At 32.8% G+C, this 17,073-nt stretch overlaps 1 protein-coding gene and 1 pseudogene across 1 annotated transcript in view; both read right to left on the reverse strand.

Moving 5' to 3' along the window:
• NEGR1 (neuronal growth regulator 1) overlaps positions 1 to 17,073 on the reverse strand; it is a 755,370-nt gene that overhangs the window by 444,066 nt on the left and 294,231 nt on the right. Inside the window, exon 2 of the mRNA XM_036235247.1 lies at positions 9,933 to 10,165. Within this exon, the coding sequence (XP_036091140.1) occupies positions 9,933 to 10,165 (233 nt within the window). The remainder of the gene's footprint in view (positions 1 to 9,932; positions 10,166 to 17,073) is intronic.
• Positions 15,079 to 15,197, reverse strand: LOC118605354 (annotated as a pseudogene).

Genomic DNA, 17,073 nt, shown 5'->3' on the forward strand with positions numbered 1-17,073 from the left:
CTATACTAAAAAAGAGTTCTAAAATCTATCCCTCCTTATGTCTTCAATGTGACATTTTAACATGTATCCATTCACAGACTTGCTGAAATTAAAACCTGAAAGAATGAGTGAAATATGTGCAAGGAATTTCTAATAGTGTTATTTTTGACCTTTTAAAATATTAACCTCTCACTTAGGTTTGGCATTAGGAACTCTTGCTTATAATCTTTGTCCCCTATAAAGCATTTGTTGTTGTTGTTGTTCTTGTTGTTTTCCCTCAAAATTACATTGCTAGAAAAATATTTCTTTGGTAAAATGTTGGTATCCCATTTATTATTTTTTCACTACAGCATGCAATCACTATTCTGCATTTCTGAAAACATGGGGATTAGCAGAAGATAAGGATGCTATGACCTGAAATGAAAATAAGCAACTTAAGTCATGAATGCCTAACTAATCCTTTTAATTTAAAATTTTTCCTGTTTATGTCAGCATCCCTGGTGTTATATCCTAAAGATAGCATCAATACATTAAGTCACAGCTTAAGCAAAGTGGATGGCATGAAGCCAGGGAAGAAAAAGTACAGAAATATGTATAGCCAATAAATCTCTATAGAATGTCTAATATTTTAGGTCACTTTCCTGAATTTCTGGGAGTCAACAAGCATTAAGACCCAGTCCTTAACCTCAAGGAGTTCACTGGAATTTTTACTTGGACTCCATGCACAGATTTAGGGGGTACGACCATTCTACTCACATAATGAAATTTGTAAAATGTTAAGGGTATGTATATTTTTCTATAGACCAGGTCTACAAGTTTCATCATATTTTCAAATGGGTTCATGACCACTAAATGTTTAAGAACCACTGGTCTAGATGCAAACTAATAATCAGGGTTAGAAAGCCCTGACAGCTAAGCGCAGGTACATGGTCTTCCTTTTCTGAGTCTCTCTACTACTCTCTCTAGACATCTAGAAGATGCCAAAGGAGTGAGAAGTGAAGTGGTGTGGGGCAGATAGACGTTGGGACATAAAGTCACTCTGATTCTGCAAATTAAACTTTGCCACCAATCTTAATCATGTCCATTTTCCTCTTGGCACTACACATAATTAATTTTTATTATTCTGCTATAAATCATAAGATAAACAATTATCATTAGCAGATTCAAATTTTCTCTTTTGCTAAATTTTATCTCTGTCCTACATAAAGATTACAAGGGGCATGTGATTAAGAATTTAGTTAATGAAAACACAAAATCTTAATTGCCTTGGTAGTAATTTCTTAACTATAATCATAATTTGGAGAAAAAACAGTAAAATAATTTTATAGTTCAAATCTTATTGCAATGACTTCCAAAGAGAAGTCACATTATTTCACCAGACTTAGATTTTACTTACAAGGTTTCTCAAAATAAGTGGACCAGCTAAAGCTTGGTAATCTTTTATTTATAGAGAGATTTTCATACTGATAGTGTGCATTGCTTTGGGATTTGACACTTATTACTCACAAAGTTATTTTCCTTGTTTTCTGGAAAAAAATAAAGATACCCTAAGATAGGCAACAAATATTACTATTTGGAAATGGCAATACACAAAATAAAACTCAGAATCACTGCCAAGAAAATAAAATTGTGACCAGTCTAAGCTTTGAGATACTTATCAAACTGTGCTTCGAGAACTACAATAAATATTCATTAGTCATTGAAGGGATTTTTAAAGGGCAGCAAATTTTGCTTAAAGAGTAATTACTTCAAAATATTTTTAAACTATACTTAAAATATTGTTACCAACACCAGAAATATTGCTATACTCAGTCTCAAAATGAGTGACAAATATTGTTCTTCCTCAGATATCATTTTATTTAACATTTGCCAACATGATTCAAAACTTAAAACCTGAAGAGAAGGACAAGGTAGGGCAGTTTCTCCTCAGCACTACTGCCCACAAACTATACACCTCTTTGATCTCACTGTCCCTCTTCAGTCACCCCTTAAAAAATAATATAACTCATGAACAGATCAGAGGAACTAAAGTAGAACCTTCCTTGCTGGCACAGTTCACTAGTTAGCAAAGATGCTTATTCAAATTTTAATATTGTTCCCCTCCCTGTTACCAACTCATCAGGGTCAGCAAAAGTTTCCACAAAAGTTCCTCCTAGAGGACAAAGGGATGACTCACATGAAAGCCAATAGCGTGCAATATCTGTCAATAGTATTTTTCTTGCTCTTTCCTACCTCTATTTCATTTGTAAGTAATAGCATATTGGAAGTTTATAAGAAAATAACAACTTATTCAGTCCTTCTGTATATAGTAGGCAGTACATTATAGGTTTTTGCATAGTTTTGGTGTATAGTACTATTCTAATATAAGATCTTATATTAGACTGTACATGAAACTTTATGTACAGATTTCTGGTTAGAAAATTAGGATTACTGCACTTACAGAAAAAATCTTTTTCAATAAAAATACTATTCATTACATTTTACTTTCTCTTTCTGCTACTGCTTTTATCTCAATTGCAGAAAAATAATGGTCTACAACCTTCTAAAACTATATTTCGAAAAGGCAACAGTATCTAGAAGTGAAGAAAAATGTCTATTCTGAAAAAGTGCCAATATTAAAATAAAAATTTCACTAAAAATTAGCTCAATTAACTTTATTTCTTATGGATCCTAGTAGCTAAACCAATAATTTAATTGATGTCAATGCTCTCAGATAAAAGTGAGGTAATAGTTTCCTAGAGGCTGTCCTGACACACATTGCTACATAATCATAGAATTCTAGCCAGACAGGAATGTCTGAAAACAACGGCAACAACAAAAACCTAAATAGCCTCCTGAAATATGCATTAATTCTGAAAATTATTCTAAAATTCTTCACTGGTTAAAAAAGCCTATCCCATGTAAGTGCAGGTGAGTGGACCAGTATTTCTCTGTGAAAGTAAGCCTGGGGGGAATAACTTCACTGAAGTCTAGATCACAAATGATACACAATTTTTCCTAGGTTTCACAATTTGCCATAATTGTTCCAAACCGTTTAGATACCAGGCAGTTATTTTTCAGGATTTTAATAACATTACCTCATATATTTCAACAGATTTAAATGTTTCCCATTGGATAAAGCACCTGGGGAATACAATGACAGTCCTATTACCTAATGAGGCATATACTCTAAAATGTTTATATATTCTTTTCTCCCTAAATTACAAATTTGGATATTTCAGAATAGAAGAAATAGAAAAATAGAGTAGGTAGGTATAGTTCCAATGTTACTACTACATCATTATGGGGAAAATCTGTAAGGATTAATACAATCTTATTTATATCATATAAACTACTGAATTGGGTTTTGACCCACTGATCGGCATTTGGGTATTGATTAGTCTGTGTGAGCTTGGTATATTTTAGTTCTCATTAAAGTAGAGTAAGCAAAGAATTATTTATAGTAGTATAGATAAGAAATTCCTGCAGAGGGAATGAGAATGAGTTTGTACACCCTTATCCATGCAATTTTTATCTCAATTATTTGATATCACTTATAACCTAATTTTAGAAAGTAAATTATGTTTTCTTATAAGCAAATAATATATACTTTTCATCACATATAAGGTGATCTCTGTTATCTAGTTAATGCAATGCAGATATAAATCATACAAAAAACGAAGTCACTTTTGGGAAATATTCTTAATTTTTTCCTGACATAAAAACAAAAACTGCATTTGTGGATACAGAGAATGGATTGGTGGTTGTCAGAGGTGAAGGGAGGAGAGATGGATGAAAGGGGTTAAAAGGTACAAACTTCCAGCTATAAAATGAACAAGTAATGAGAGTATAAACTATAGCATCATGACTGTTGAGGGAGATCATCTAGAGAACATGATGACAGGTTGACCTTTGAGCTGGACCCAGGCAATCTGAGGGTTCTTACCTCTCCTTCATCCTTGGAAAGTAGGTTGTGCCCACTTTTCTTATACTAGGAGCTGTTAAAAGAACTCAGACTAGAGAGTAAGGAGTTGTTGAGACTATCTGGACTGAATATATTACTAAACCCCATCAAGTGCTCTACATAAACATTTAAGATTCTAGGACGTAGGCGTGGAAACTTACTCATTTTGTAGTTGCCCAAGACAAGTCTTATGTGTGAATTGTCTTACTTCTTAAGCCTGCCTACCATTCTGGAGTGGTCTGTTTCTTTCTTGGGTCTCTCCTTTCCCCCCATGTACCAAGGCCAGTTTCAGATTCTACCAGGGGATCTCTCATGGTTTGGAGCCAACAGTGACTATAGTTAATAATGTTCTATATATTTGATAGCTGGTAAAAGAGCAAATAAAAGTTCTCCTCACAAGAAAAAAAGCTATAATTATGTATGGTGATAGATGTTAATTAGACTTATTATGGTGATCATTTATAACTTATAACCTAATTTTACATACACACATATATATATATATACACACATATACATATATATACATACACATACACACACACACATACATATAAAATCATTATATTGTATACCTGAAACTAATACAATGCTATATGTCAATTATATCTCAATAAAAAATAAATATTTAAGAGACAATACACTTTATAACTTATTCTACCTTATAGGTATATTATAAAAGCAAAAGGTTATTTGGTTGACACAATGAAATAGCATATGTTAAAGAACCATTTTTGTTTTAGGTAGCTTAGTATTTGTTTCCATGTTAAAAATATTAAAGATATATGTTTTGTGTCTCTATTATTTTTTGTGTGTTTTAAAGCATGTCCAAAACTCCCCACAGGTATAAATAGAGATTGAAGAAAACAGAATGGGAGCCAGTCTGAGGGTCCTGTCCTGAGCCATCATCGCTTTTAGGCAACACCTATTTTGACATCTATGAGCTCTGTAAAACTTTTCCTAGTGCAGATAATTTTTCTTTGGTTTCATTTTATAGCTCATTGAAAAGTTTAAAATATTTACAGTTGCAGAACAATGACTTGACTTTTATAAAGTATGTGGTATTTGACATGTTTTTTTGACCATTAGAGCTTTTTTTCCCCTTTTAGATCTTTAGAGGAAGGCAGGCCTATGCCTTATGATGTTGTTATTGCCCTTCAACTTGACTTGGAACAGAAGCATAGTGTCTTTCTCTTCCAGTATGTACCTTGTCAAGGTTTTAGTGTTCATAAAAAGGATGTTAACATTAGATTAAGATGTACTGGTCTTTAAAGAATATGGCTCTATACTTGTAGCCACAGAGAATAATTGCTCTCCAGATATTCATTGATAAGTATAATTTTGAAACATCTGTACCTAAGTTCCTATTCAAAGACTCATTGAGAAAAATAATATTTGTGAAGATTTGATACAGGAAGGGTAGGCTCTAAAATTTACTCATAGATTAAGCAATAATCGAAAATCTATCTCCTCGTTATTGAACTAGCATCTTGTTGAATTTATTTTTAGATGTTTAATTATTTTTTTAAAATTTTCCTGCACTTCAAGTTATATTGAAAGGAGTTATAAGGAACAATCCTATGAATGAGTGCTGCGAGTACTATATGCTTACTGTTAAGATGTTTCTTTCAGCTCACTGTGATATTCTGAGATGATTCAGTAGGAATGCTTCTCCATTCTGAGTATCAGGATCAGGGCAGTAAGAAATATGTTTTAATCTTATGGACCATGAAATGAATAACTGATCCTTTTTCTCTTTCTGTGTTGGCTGCTAGAATACTTAGAACTAAAGTTTTTACCAAGCCTTCAAAATATAAAGAAATCATGTCATGGATTTTATGATCTAACCTCACCTCTCATTGTATCCCACTCCTTACCATATAGTTTGTTTGCTTTGGATTTCTTCTGTTTACCTTGGTTCACTAAGTACTTCTTTATAAACCACTTTAAATCCTTTCCGATATAAAACAAAATGCCGAAAATAAATGGTGTTCGAATGTGTTGTCTTTACACTTTACAAAGCCTTCCTCAAAACAATGAGTCAACCAGAGGCAAGATCAAACCTTGTCAAAGTCGAGGATCTTTGAGAAACAAACAAAATGGAGTTTACAGTGCAAAATATTTATCAAGGAATATCCTTGTGATAAATCTCCGGAGAAGGAAGAAGAATAATTCAGGGATGAACAAAGTGAGAAGTTAAGTTGCAGTACACACTGACCAAAAGCCTCAGCTACTCTGGAGCCAAATGGCCCATTAGAGTTATCCTACTTTGGGCTGTAAGGGAGGAGCCTTAAATTCCTTGCATCAATCAGTCATCAGATGTTGGTTGTTCTAGGTGACCCCTGACTTTGGGCAAGGTGGCTCTCTAAAGCTAAGGCTGTCTTTGAAAGGGCTGACCACCCAACGCTGTCTGCTGATGACCTTCACAAACTCATCCTTGGAAAAGGAAGTATAGCACCCAATCTACTACAAATATTCTAGGTAAGTCCATACCCTAAGGAAATTAGAATATCCTAGGAAAATTAAATACCTTTAAGAAGTTATTTTGGTTATAGAGTTGTGTGCTAGTCAAATCTCCTTCTACTTTATCTAGGAAAACCTAGAGCATATCTCCCTGACAGGGTACAAGTTGAGTGATAAACATTCCACATAATTCTATATATTGTGTGGGTGTGTGTTTCTTAAAATGACATATATTTATTATTTCACTTTCTGTCCAGGCAAATTTTAGCTGGGTCCTATGTTCATAGTCTCACAAGACTGAAAACAAGGTGTTGGCTGAGGTTTTTGTGTATATGTTTAGTTATTGTACAACATCAGTATCTGTACACAACCTAAACTTTAAACATGGGCTCAAAGTAGAATCTAGCCTTGACATATATTTAAATGAACATCATTTACATTTCATGTTTCCTGTCATTACACTATTATAATAAGAATCTCTGGTTTCATAAGAAGTATTCTTGCCTAGTACATTTCTATACTCATGAACAGGAAAGATTGTTCTTAGTAAATCTTACACCACATAATTTGAAACTGAAAAATTAGGTAACTTGATTTATCAGCATGATATTATACATAGGTAATATTCTCACCAAGTCTATTAGCCAGTTTCCACCCCCTTGAAGCAAAACTCCAACTTACGAAATTCTTTAAATTCCACGACTACATACACTGACTGTTCTGCTCATTTGGTGAAAGAAAAACATGGAAATAAAGCATCCTTGCAGAGTAGATACTAGGTTCTACTATGCAAAACATTAGTTTGCTTGGTACTCAATATAAGTATTACACAAGTATTATGGAATATTTTTCATTCTTTATCTTAAATAGCATTTTTTTCCTTTCCAATCAAATGCAAATAATCACAGTAGATTTTGTTTCATCTGTCTTTTTGGTTTTGACTGGCATAGACCTTAGGTTCTCAACCGAATCCTCATTTTTTAAGTGAGAAAACTAGAATTTAGAGATGCTTGATAATTATTCATTTCATGAAGAAAATATCAAGATTGGAATCCAGGTTTTCAACTCCTACTCCAGTGTTTTTTTCTCCCTAATTACTCCATTCATTGATATTAATAGCTCTAAGAAAGCAAAAGCACCAACAAATTTCTCATGCATTGGCAAGATATCCCTTTTATTATCCACTTTCTAAAATAATTTTATTTTTAAGTAGCTCTTTTGAGTACATAGTTGCAACAATTAGAGATGAGCTTTGTTTTTGCCAGCCAATGTTTGTTTGACATCAGGGATTAATAGTCTCCTTTCGCCTGCTAAGTTTCTTTATCTTGGTGAATGAAGGCTTAACAAATTGTTAAGCAAACAACATACACTTCAAAATTATCCAGACACACCTAAGCATCGGACAACCTAACGAATTTAGAGATTGAAAAGATGAGCACATCAGTTTATTTTCGTTCATTGAGAGGAAATGTAGCTTAAGTGGGGTTGACTTTTTATGACATTTATTTAGTTCTTGAATTGACTGACAAGCCTATTAATGTATTCCTTGAACTTTATTAATGTAATTGGAAAACTGCTCACATGTCAATCAACTTCTAATAAGTAATTATGTTCATAAATACTGTAAAATTATTAGCTTTTAATTTGACCTAACTGCATACTTTCAAAACAGTAATAGACATTTTCTTTTTCTAGAGGAACGAAACATTATACTGATAAAACATTCAGTAAGTTCATTCCTAAAATGCATTTCCTGAAACTGTGCTCAAAAGTTTACCATCATCAGATGGCCAGCAAAAAAAGAGTGCCAGACTAAGGCATGTAAGAGCTTTAAAAATGTGTACAGTATTAACCAATTTATGTCATATAAAGTTATAAAGAGATCCTATTAAAAATAAACATGTGCCTGGACAAGGATTATATATCTATAGTCTGGTTTAAAAATATGGGTTTAACATGGAACACGAGAGAATGAAAAAAAAAAAGAATGAGGATATAGATAGTGTCTAGAAATATACCATTGAAACCTACAAGAAACAAAAAGATTGTATCTCAAGTCACTCAGCTATATTATATTGTCCTAGTGTACTTTTACTCATGTAATAAAAATCTTGTGTAGTTTCTGAGCTAGAAACTCATATCAAAGGGCACTGAAACAGGAGCATAGGATTAGGCTTGGATAACAGAAGAAACGTGTTCCTGATTCGTAATCTCATGTCAGTTCTAAAGCTGGACAAACTCCTGACCTTTGGAATCTCTGGATAATCTCTGAATAAAGATGGAATTTGATAAAAAACTACTATATTGTCATATGCTTTTAAATAAGGGATATTATATAGTCTGAAATGATCTGCAATAAGAACCACTGAGGAAATTCACTGATTTATTCTTTAATTTCTACTTTCCTCCTTAAAGTTAGTTGTTTAAGTAATAAGTTCAATCTTTATCACGAAGTTAAAATATTTACTAATAATTAAAGCTGTGTTTCAATTCAGGTTTATTTCATATAAGGAAATAAAGCTCAGCTAATAAAATTATAGATTAACAATGTTTTCCAGATGTAAGCCATGTACCTAAATTAATACTTAGTGTTAAGCATTGGAAGGGTAAACTCAGAGATAATACAAATAACTCGCTTACTCAGCATTCATGTTAAGAATAAAACATGCATTCACTGGTACCACATTATCATATAATTTGTTATTAATTTTACTTAGAAATGCTGCAATGTCATTTTGAGCTCTACAGCATAATATTCCTACACAACCAATACATTATTAATCTAAAAAGCATGAGGAAATAATGTAGAAGGGCAAAAATACACATTTTCCATTCCATTTGCATTATAACTGCATTTTTCTTGAAAAGTATTTGTATTTTGGATAAATATGCTCTTACATTTTTTAGTGTGCAAGAAAAATAACATAATTTGATGATTCTGTTTGTGTCTGGAGACTATAATTTAGCTAGTATGATTTATGACTACCAAAAGAACATCAAAGTATAAAGCATTGTGTAACATATTTTTCAATTACTCTACATTTAAATAAAGTATTTCTAGAAGGCTGCTTCTTTTCATTGTGATTTGAATCTAAGTAAACAGAAGTTAAATTGAAACAGAGTTTTACAAAAGTGGAGAGCAACTTCTAAAGAGTTACTGTCCATATTTCAAGTTCTAATATTTTAATGTAGTCATGATTGGTTATCAAATATTTATTTTAATGTATCAATCATGGGTTCTTGAAGATTTATTGAGGGTGACTCAAAGGAAGATACAAAGTGTAACATACATGAAAAATCATAATACGGTATTAATGGATAATTTTTGATTTTGATAAGTGGAGATTTAGAAAAAACATCTTGGGAGATTATATGACTATAATAGCCATTACATTTAATGGATTCTAGGAACATAAATCTCTGAAAACAATGACAACATATCTTTCAACATTGTCAGTTATTTCTGAGTCATTTCAATATCTAAATAGTGAACATTTCTAAGCATAGTACTTCACAATATAGCACTTATATGGAAATGCATACATACCTTGCACAGTTAGATGCACCTGCATTGTTCTCGGTGTATGTTGAGTCTGAACAGAACACGTGTATGGGCCATCATCTGTTACATCTACATTCTGTATCTGGAGGCTGTAGTCCCTTTTATTCAATGTTGAAATTGAAACTCGAGGATCCACTGACCACTTATCACCTCCCGCAAAAATAATACTTGACCGGTTCAGCCAGGCACCCTTTGAAGCTCCATCTTCCAAATAACACCTACAAATTACCAGAGACAGAACACTATTAATCAAAATGAAAATGAGAGACATTATCTTTGTTCTGACTGTATTTCCATATGCTGAATTATAGCACTTCATCAAATGCAAATATCAGACATAAATGCAGGAGACATGAACACACTGGTACCTTCATTCCCAGTACAAATGTGAAACAACATCTGCATACAGTTTTGTTTTGTTTTGTTGTTTCCAGGAAGCATTCATTTGTGTTATTTTGTCTTTTAGGAGTGTGTGTGTATATGTGTGTTTTCATTCTATCAGAATGAAAAGTAAATTTAAATAAGGTTAAATTAGTTCAAATAATTTTCAACATTAAAACACATTTCTCTTTGAAAGTATAAGAAATAAGAAAGGTCTGAGTCATCCTCGTTCTACCCAATCCAATTCTGAATATAATGTACCAGATGCAGAAAGCATAAAATAGTACCACACACATGTTTATTTTTAAATTACCTGCATTGGCAGAATGGTAAACCTGTACACTGAAGCCATAAACTTCATTTTACTGATAATATTGCTGTTTTAATTAGATGTAGCAATTTTTATATAATATCTTTAGTAGAAAATTCTCATTGCCTTTTCAATAAACTCACCAACAGTATTTCCAGGAAGCATTCATTTATCCAATAAACGTTTATAAAGCATGTAGTATTTATGAATTCAAAATGGTATTGTCCTTGCTCTCCAAAATTATGGCTAGTAGAGTTGAGTAAAGAAGACAACCAAGCAATTCAGTTAATACTTTAAAAAAAATTATTAAATCAGGCTACAGGTTCATGAGAGACAAAAGAGAGATACTTGACTCCAAAAGGGTGTTGGGTGTAGAAAAAGGCTTTTTGGAATAGGAAATACCTGAAACAAAGTGGTGGGGAGTAGAAGACTTTGCATTCTGGACAGAGGTGCTATATGTGGGCAGCACTGGGGAAAGGTGAGAGAGAGAGAATCAAGGATTTCAAGGAAGTACAAATAAGTAAGAGATATAGAGGAAGGATGAGAGATGAAACTGGAAAGATACACTGGAGACAGATGACGATGGCAAGCATGATGACAGTAGATTTTAAGGTCGGATTTGAAGCCATTTACTCTAAGTTGTATTCTATTCACAAGATTAAAAATATAGCTTTGTATCTAATAGAAGTTAGGCACATCCAGGTTTAGAACAGAAGGCTCTGGTCATATGTCAATGATTTTGCTGAGGTCTGAAATTCTATGTTTCATCTTGAAAATGTTCTGATACAAATTAAAGACTGGTTCTTTCAAATGAGTACAAAGCACAGCCACAGAATGAAAATACACATACATCGAAATAGTTTGACAGCATTTCCAAAGAACACCTTGGGGGATTGAACACAGTGTTTGAGATTGCTACAAAATTGCAAGCTGAATGCAAGAGGGTAGGCTGCTGTCAACTGTATGAAACTAATCAGTGAGTGAAAAAATAAGGAACAAGGTACATTGCAGAATCTAATTTGCAGTCAGTTTCACCATCTACAGAATTCAAACTAGTAGAAGTCATAAAGGTCATTGTTAATTGAAATCTTTTCCTAAGGTACTTAATGAAGAAAATAAAACCCACTTTGATGACATAATTAAATAATTATAGTATATTGTCATTTTCAATAATATGCAAAAAGAAGATAGATTGAGGAGGCATATTTCCAATTTCACAAGATCACATATTTACTGGTATAGGATAGAACACTGAAATACCACTGCTAGGATTGTGACAATTCCAATATTTGTATTTACTATCTGGCTTCAGCAAGTATTTACTGTGTGATCTCTGCATTTATGGCCTTCACGTGTTATCCTATCTGGTGCTTATAACAACCCCATGAAGTATGGATTGCTATGCCCAATTCATCACTAGAAAGTAACTGGAATGTTTAGGTTATATGACTTGCCCAAGCCACACTATGAGTGGGTAACAAAGTTGAATTTATAATCAAGTCTTATATTTCTACGTTTCAATGTCCTTTCCACCATAATGCTGATCAAAGACTTTTAAAATAGGTTTCAGAAATGAGAAGATGATTAGAATGTTGCAGAAATTATTGCAAGTAATTTCTTATTTACTGAATGTGACCAACTACTTAACCTATCTTACTCCAAAGGGAGCAGAAAATTAATTATGAATGGATATTTTACCATGAAAGTCTGATTGTGAACCCTCTGCCTTGCATTTCCCTTTCCCTAGAGGCAGGAGCAGTTTTAACCTTATGGTGGTGGGGGTGGGGGGCAGTTAGAGGACCACAGAGATTAACTAGCTTTTAGACACCAGAGCTTTCATAAACCTGATCTGGGTTATAACTCCTAGTCTTAATATAAGCACCATTCCTCTATTCTGGTATGTCAGGGACCATCCTAGAAGAATAGAAGTTAACTTCTACACTGTGAAAATGAAGAAAAGAGCCCTTTATGTCTCCTTGGCTTAGATAACTATATTTTATAATTGTTATTGGTCCCAACACAAAGCTTTTAGAGACATGCATTAGAAAGATCCTTCCTTGAATGAGATTCGGAAAAACAAGCAAATGAAATGTTTTCTTTTTTTCTTTTTTTTTTTTTTTGTATGACTCCCTTGGATTGCTGTAGAATTATTCTCAGATTACGCTACTGATTAGAACTTAAATAACTAGAATTACCACATATAGAATTTTACAATTTGGGAATGGCAAAGCTGAGGCATGGCTTTCTATTTTATAAAAATCCTAAGATACTTATACAGAGTACATATAGTTGTAATGCCAACTATGAGACAATTACATAAAATATATGAAATAGGCCAAACGCACACATATGATTTCTTAAGAATGAGGACTGTTTTCTACCTCTCTACCTGCACATTCACCTTATTATTAATTTGTTTGTTTGTTTATTTGTTTTGATTACAAAGAAATACTGCCTGACATGTGTAAGCAATTTGAGTCAGTAGGTGTGGAACTGAGCTCAGCCAGCAAAGTGGTAGGTGTGGGGCAGAGAAGGGCTGGGCTCATAACTCTTTGAAATAAGAAAGAACTACAACGTTTAACTCTATACTTCAGGAACAAAGTGGTTAGGTACTTTACATTGACCCTCCTCTAACCCTATGAGACAGATCCTATTATCTTCATTTTATCAATGAAGAAATGAGGGGACTGGGAGATTGTATCTTGAATAAAGCCAGATGGTCTGAACTCTTAACCATGGTGACAGATTATGCTATGCATTCTTAGAGTCAGAAAGCAGCTAGGGTAAGGTGTACTTCCTGCTCAGGATGGAGGAATTTGTGTGTGAGGGAGAGGTTAGTAAAGTAAGGACAGAGAGGTCATTAATGGGGCCAAGATGAAGCAACAATTCCAGGGTTGCAAATGCATATATATATTTTTTTCTGGATTTCAAAATTGAACATTTTTAGAGCTTGTGTGCTATAGACAATAGAATAATCTGAATTAAAATGTTCAGTAATGAATATATCTTTTAATTGAGTACAGCATGAATTTTCTTGAAAGTTTTTTTTTTTTTAATCTGCTAGACTATCTACTTTATAGGGAGTTGAGTGAAGCAATTCCAAAAATACACTTTTCAGCATAAGTTGTGTTAACACTGACAAATATCATGACAAATACTTAAATTTTCAGTCAGTCATCTGGATGTTTTGTATACCTAGTTTCAAACATCTGGTTGTTGAAAATATATAGAAAATAGACTATTTCATTTTGTTTTACCCAAACTTAAGATAGTTAATATTTAAGGTAGTTAATGTTTTACCCAGGCTTAAGATAGTATTTTTCTAGTAAAAATTGCATTTACTTCTGAACTCTTTTAAGGAGATCTTTTATAAATGACATTACCACACATTAGGCAGATCCCTATTTAGTAAGTGATAAGTCCTGTTCCGTGATCTGCTAGTTGATCGAACTGATGTTGGAATAATTCTAACTGATTCTGTGATACTCTCTCCTGTGGTGATTAAATATGAAAGTTGAATATCAGAGAGTTAAGTGAAAATTAGCACATTTTGGTATTCATTATTTTTTTAAAGCTCTATTAGAGAAAAAAAGCCTATGTTTGCTGAGGAATTATTTTTTCCCTTTCATATCTCTAATTCCCTGTAACACTTTCCAAAAAAACATAAGCCTAGCACCATTACAAGTACCCCACATGGCAGGATTTACTCAGCTTTATAAAAAGAGACCAGCTTTTCTCAAGATATGTTGATTAATGAAAGTTTCTATTAAAGGTACTGATTAATAAAACAAGAAAAGTACAGTTTCCCTTGGATTCAAAACAAAATCATGTGAAAATGATATATTCCTATGAAGGAATTGGCTAGCTACCTTCGCAGCTGTCTTTTCGTTATACCACAAAGTTCTAAATTTGACAGAAGAACTTTCAAAAGAATATGGAAAAAAAAAAATGTAGAACGCCATACAACCTCCGTGTTAATTCTGCAGAGAAAGAGAGTTTTGATATCCTGGATTCCAGGCCAAACTGAAGTAAGAGAATTAAAGCGGAGAATAAATGAAACAGAATTCTATCCCTACTGTCATTTGTCTTTGTTTTCAGGATATTCTCTTCTTAATGTCTTTCATGCCAGTTATTCACTAGATATAGAGATAGACATATGTATACACACATATACATTTATATGTAAATTTTATTATGTAATACATATAATATTTGAAAGATAGTAATATCATTATATGATATTATGCTTTATTTGAAAATTTAAGTTCTATTTTACTACTATCATAGCAAAAACTACTCTGGGGCAGAAACTGTTCTTTTCTTTCTTTCTTTCTTTTTTCTTTTTTTTTTTTTTTTAGGCAAGGCAACCCTTGGTTGACCTCACGGATTGCAAGAATTTTGTCATCTTACAATCCCTTATCTTTTCAAAAAAACTTTTTATGCCTACAGCACCTGGTCCTCCTAAGTGGTCTCCAATCCAAGTACTAACCAGGTCTGACCCTGCTTAGCTTCTGAGATCAGACAGGACTGGGCTTGTTCAGGGTGGCATGGCCGTAGACAGAAACTATTCTTATGATCTTTCTATTTTGGCAAGTGTAGGAGGTACAAGGTTTTGTTAAGAGAAATCCACACAATTAACAATTTGTCCAAAAAGCCTCAGTTATTTAATGAAGTACTCATGCCTAATAGATAAGAGGAATTATATTTTTAAAATATATTTATGTAAAAATTCACTTCTCCAGGTAACAGTTGAATACTATTGTGTAGATAATAATATACTAACATTATTATCTGCCAGATACTATTGTAAGTACATTACATCTATTTCTCATTTAATCTTCACAACAACACTTTGAGATACGTACTGACAAGTACTATCATCATACCCATTGTACAGAGAAGAAAGTGAGGTATAGAGAGGTTAGGTAACTTACAGATGACTTTCTTATTGAAATTTGTAATGAGTGCGAATGACTTCATTACAGAATAATTGCATTAAACATCCAGGCATAAGTACGTAAGTAATATTCATACCTTTTAATCTTTAATGCACAATTTAAATTCTTTTTAAGTCTGCTTTATTTCCCAAAACTTTTATAATCCAAAATTTTCTTTCTTTTTTTTTTTTTTATTAAGTTTATTGGGGTAACATAGGTTAATACAATTATATAAGTTTCAGGTGTACATTATAATCCAATATTTTCAATGCCTAGAAAATCATTAAAATTCATTTTTGGATTAATCACTAAGTTTCAAACATTAAAATCATTTATTTGTACTCGTAATTGAACCATGTTTTTTCATAATAAAACAAATTGCTTTATCTTCTTTTTTTTTATTGACTCATTTAAGTCAAACATCCATGTAAGCATAAACATTTGTGTTTAGAAAGGTCAATGCCGAGGAATTTTTACATTTTTAGGGTGCTTTAATACATTATTTGTAAATCACTCAACATATGAACTAACATTTATTAAGTAAAATAAGCATAGATTGAGTGAAAGAGAGAGCCTGAACTTTATAACTTAGGAAAGTCTGAATGGCAAAATAACTTTATTTTCAGCCTGTTCCTGCAATCTAATTAATTATCATCACATTGTCCTGATTATAATAATAAATTCCACTTGCCGAATGATGACCATAGGTTAGGAGGTATAGAAAATACTTTACTATATGAAACATATGATCTAATTTAACACTCACAAAAGTATTTTGAGAGGTAGGTAGGTCTTATCTTCACATTAATAATGGCACATGCATGAATAAAGGCTCGGTAAATGAGACAGAGAATGTAAAAAGGAAGAGGTGTTGTATATTTAAGAAGTTAGTTTAGGATTAGCTTTGTTGAAATGACTTTAATCATGAATCAAATTGTAAATTTGTCACTTCTACTTTTAAGTTTTTGAATTCAACTAAACCAGCTTGCTTTCTCCCACATGGATTCGAATGTGAGAGATCTGGAAGGGCTTCAAGATTTCTGTTAACTAGCAGGTGCTCTGAACCGCTGTGGGGAGAATTCTGTCTGTAGTGCTGTCTCCCTGGCAGATGCTTCCTAAAGACGTTGGACTTTCACCTCAGGAGCTATAAAGGGAATGAACACTACATTCAAAATGCATGCAGGCGATGTTTAAAATAACCGTATCACAGAGGGAGAATGCAGTCAGACCCAGAGAAGTGACTGAAATAAAGCTCTAAGCTCCAGGTAAACATCTCTATTCTGTCCTCTTGGGGAGAGAGCCAGGTACAGATACCTTATTCTCAAAACGAGAGGGGAAAAAACAATATGGAATTCTGTACTAAAAACATCAGCAACTCTACTCTCTTACATCAACCATCTTTGTGTTTAAGTAATTTAGAAAGTATTCTATTTACATATAAATACAGACCATAAAATAAAAAAGCATAAATGGATATACAGAAAAGTTCTAAACTCAT

The sequence above is a fragment of the Rousettus aegyptiacus genome, unplaced genomic scaffold, assembly GCF_014176215.1.
Source record: "Rousettus aegyptiacus isolate mRouAeg1 unplaced genomic scaffold, mRouAeg1.p scaffold_m13_p_1, whole genome shotgun sequence".
In the NCBI taxonomy this organism is placed as follows: domain Eukaryota; kingdom Metazoa; phylum Chordata; class Mammalia; order Chiroptera; family Pteropodidae; genus Rousettus; species Rousettus aegyptiacus.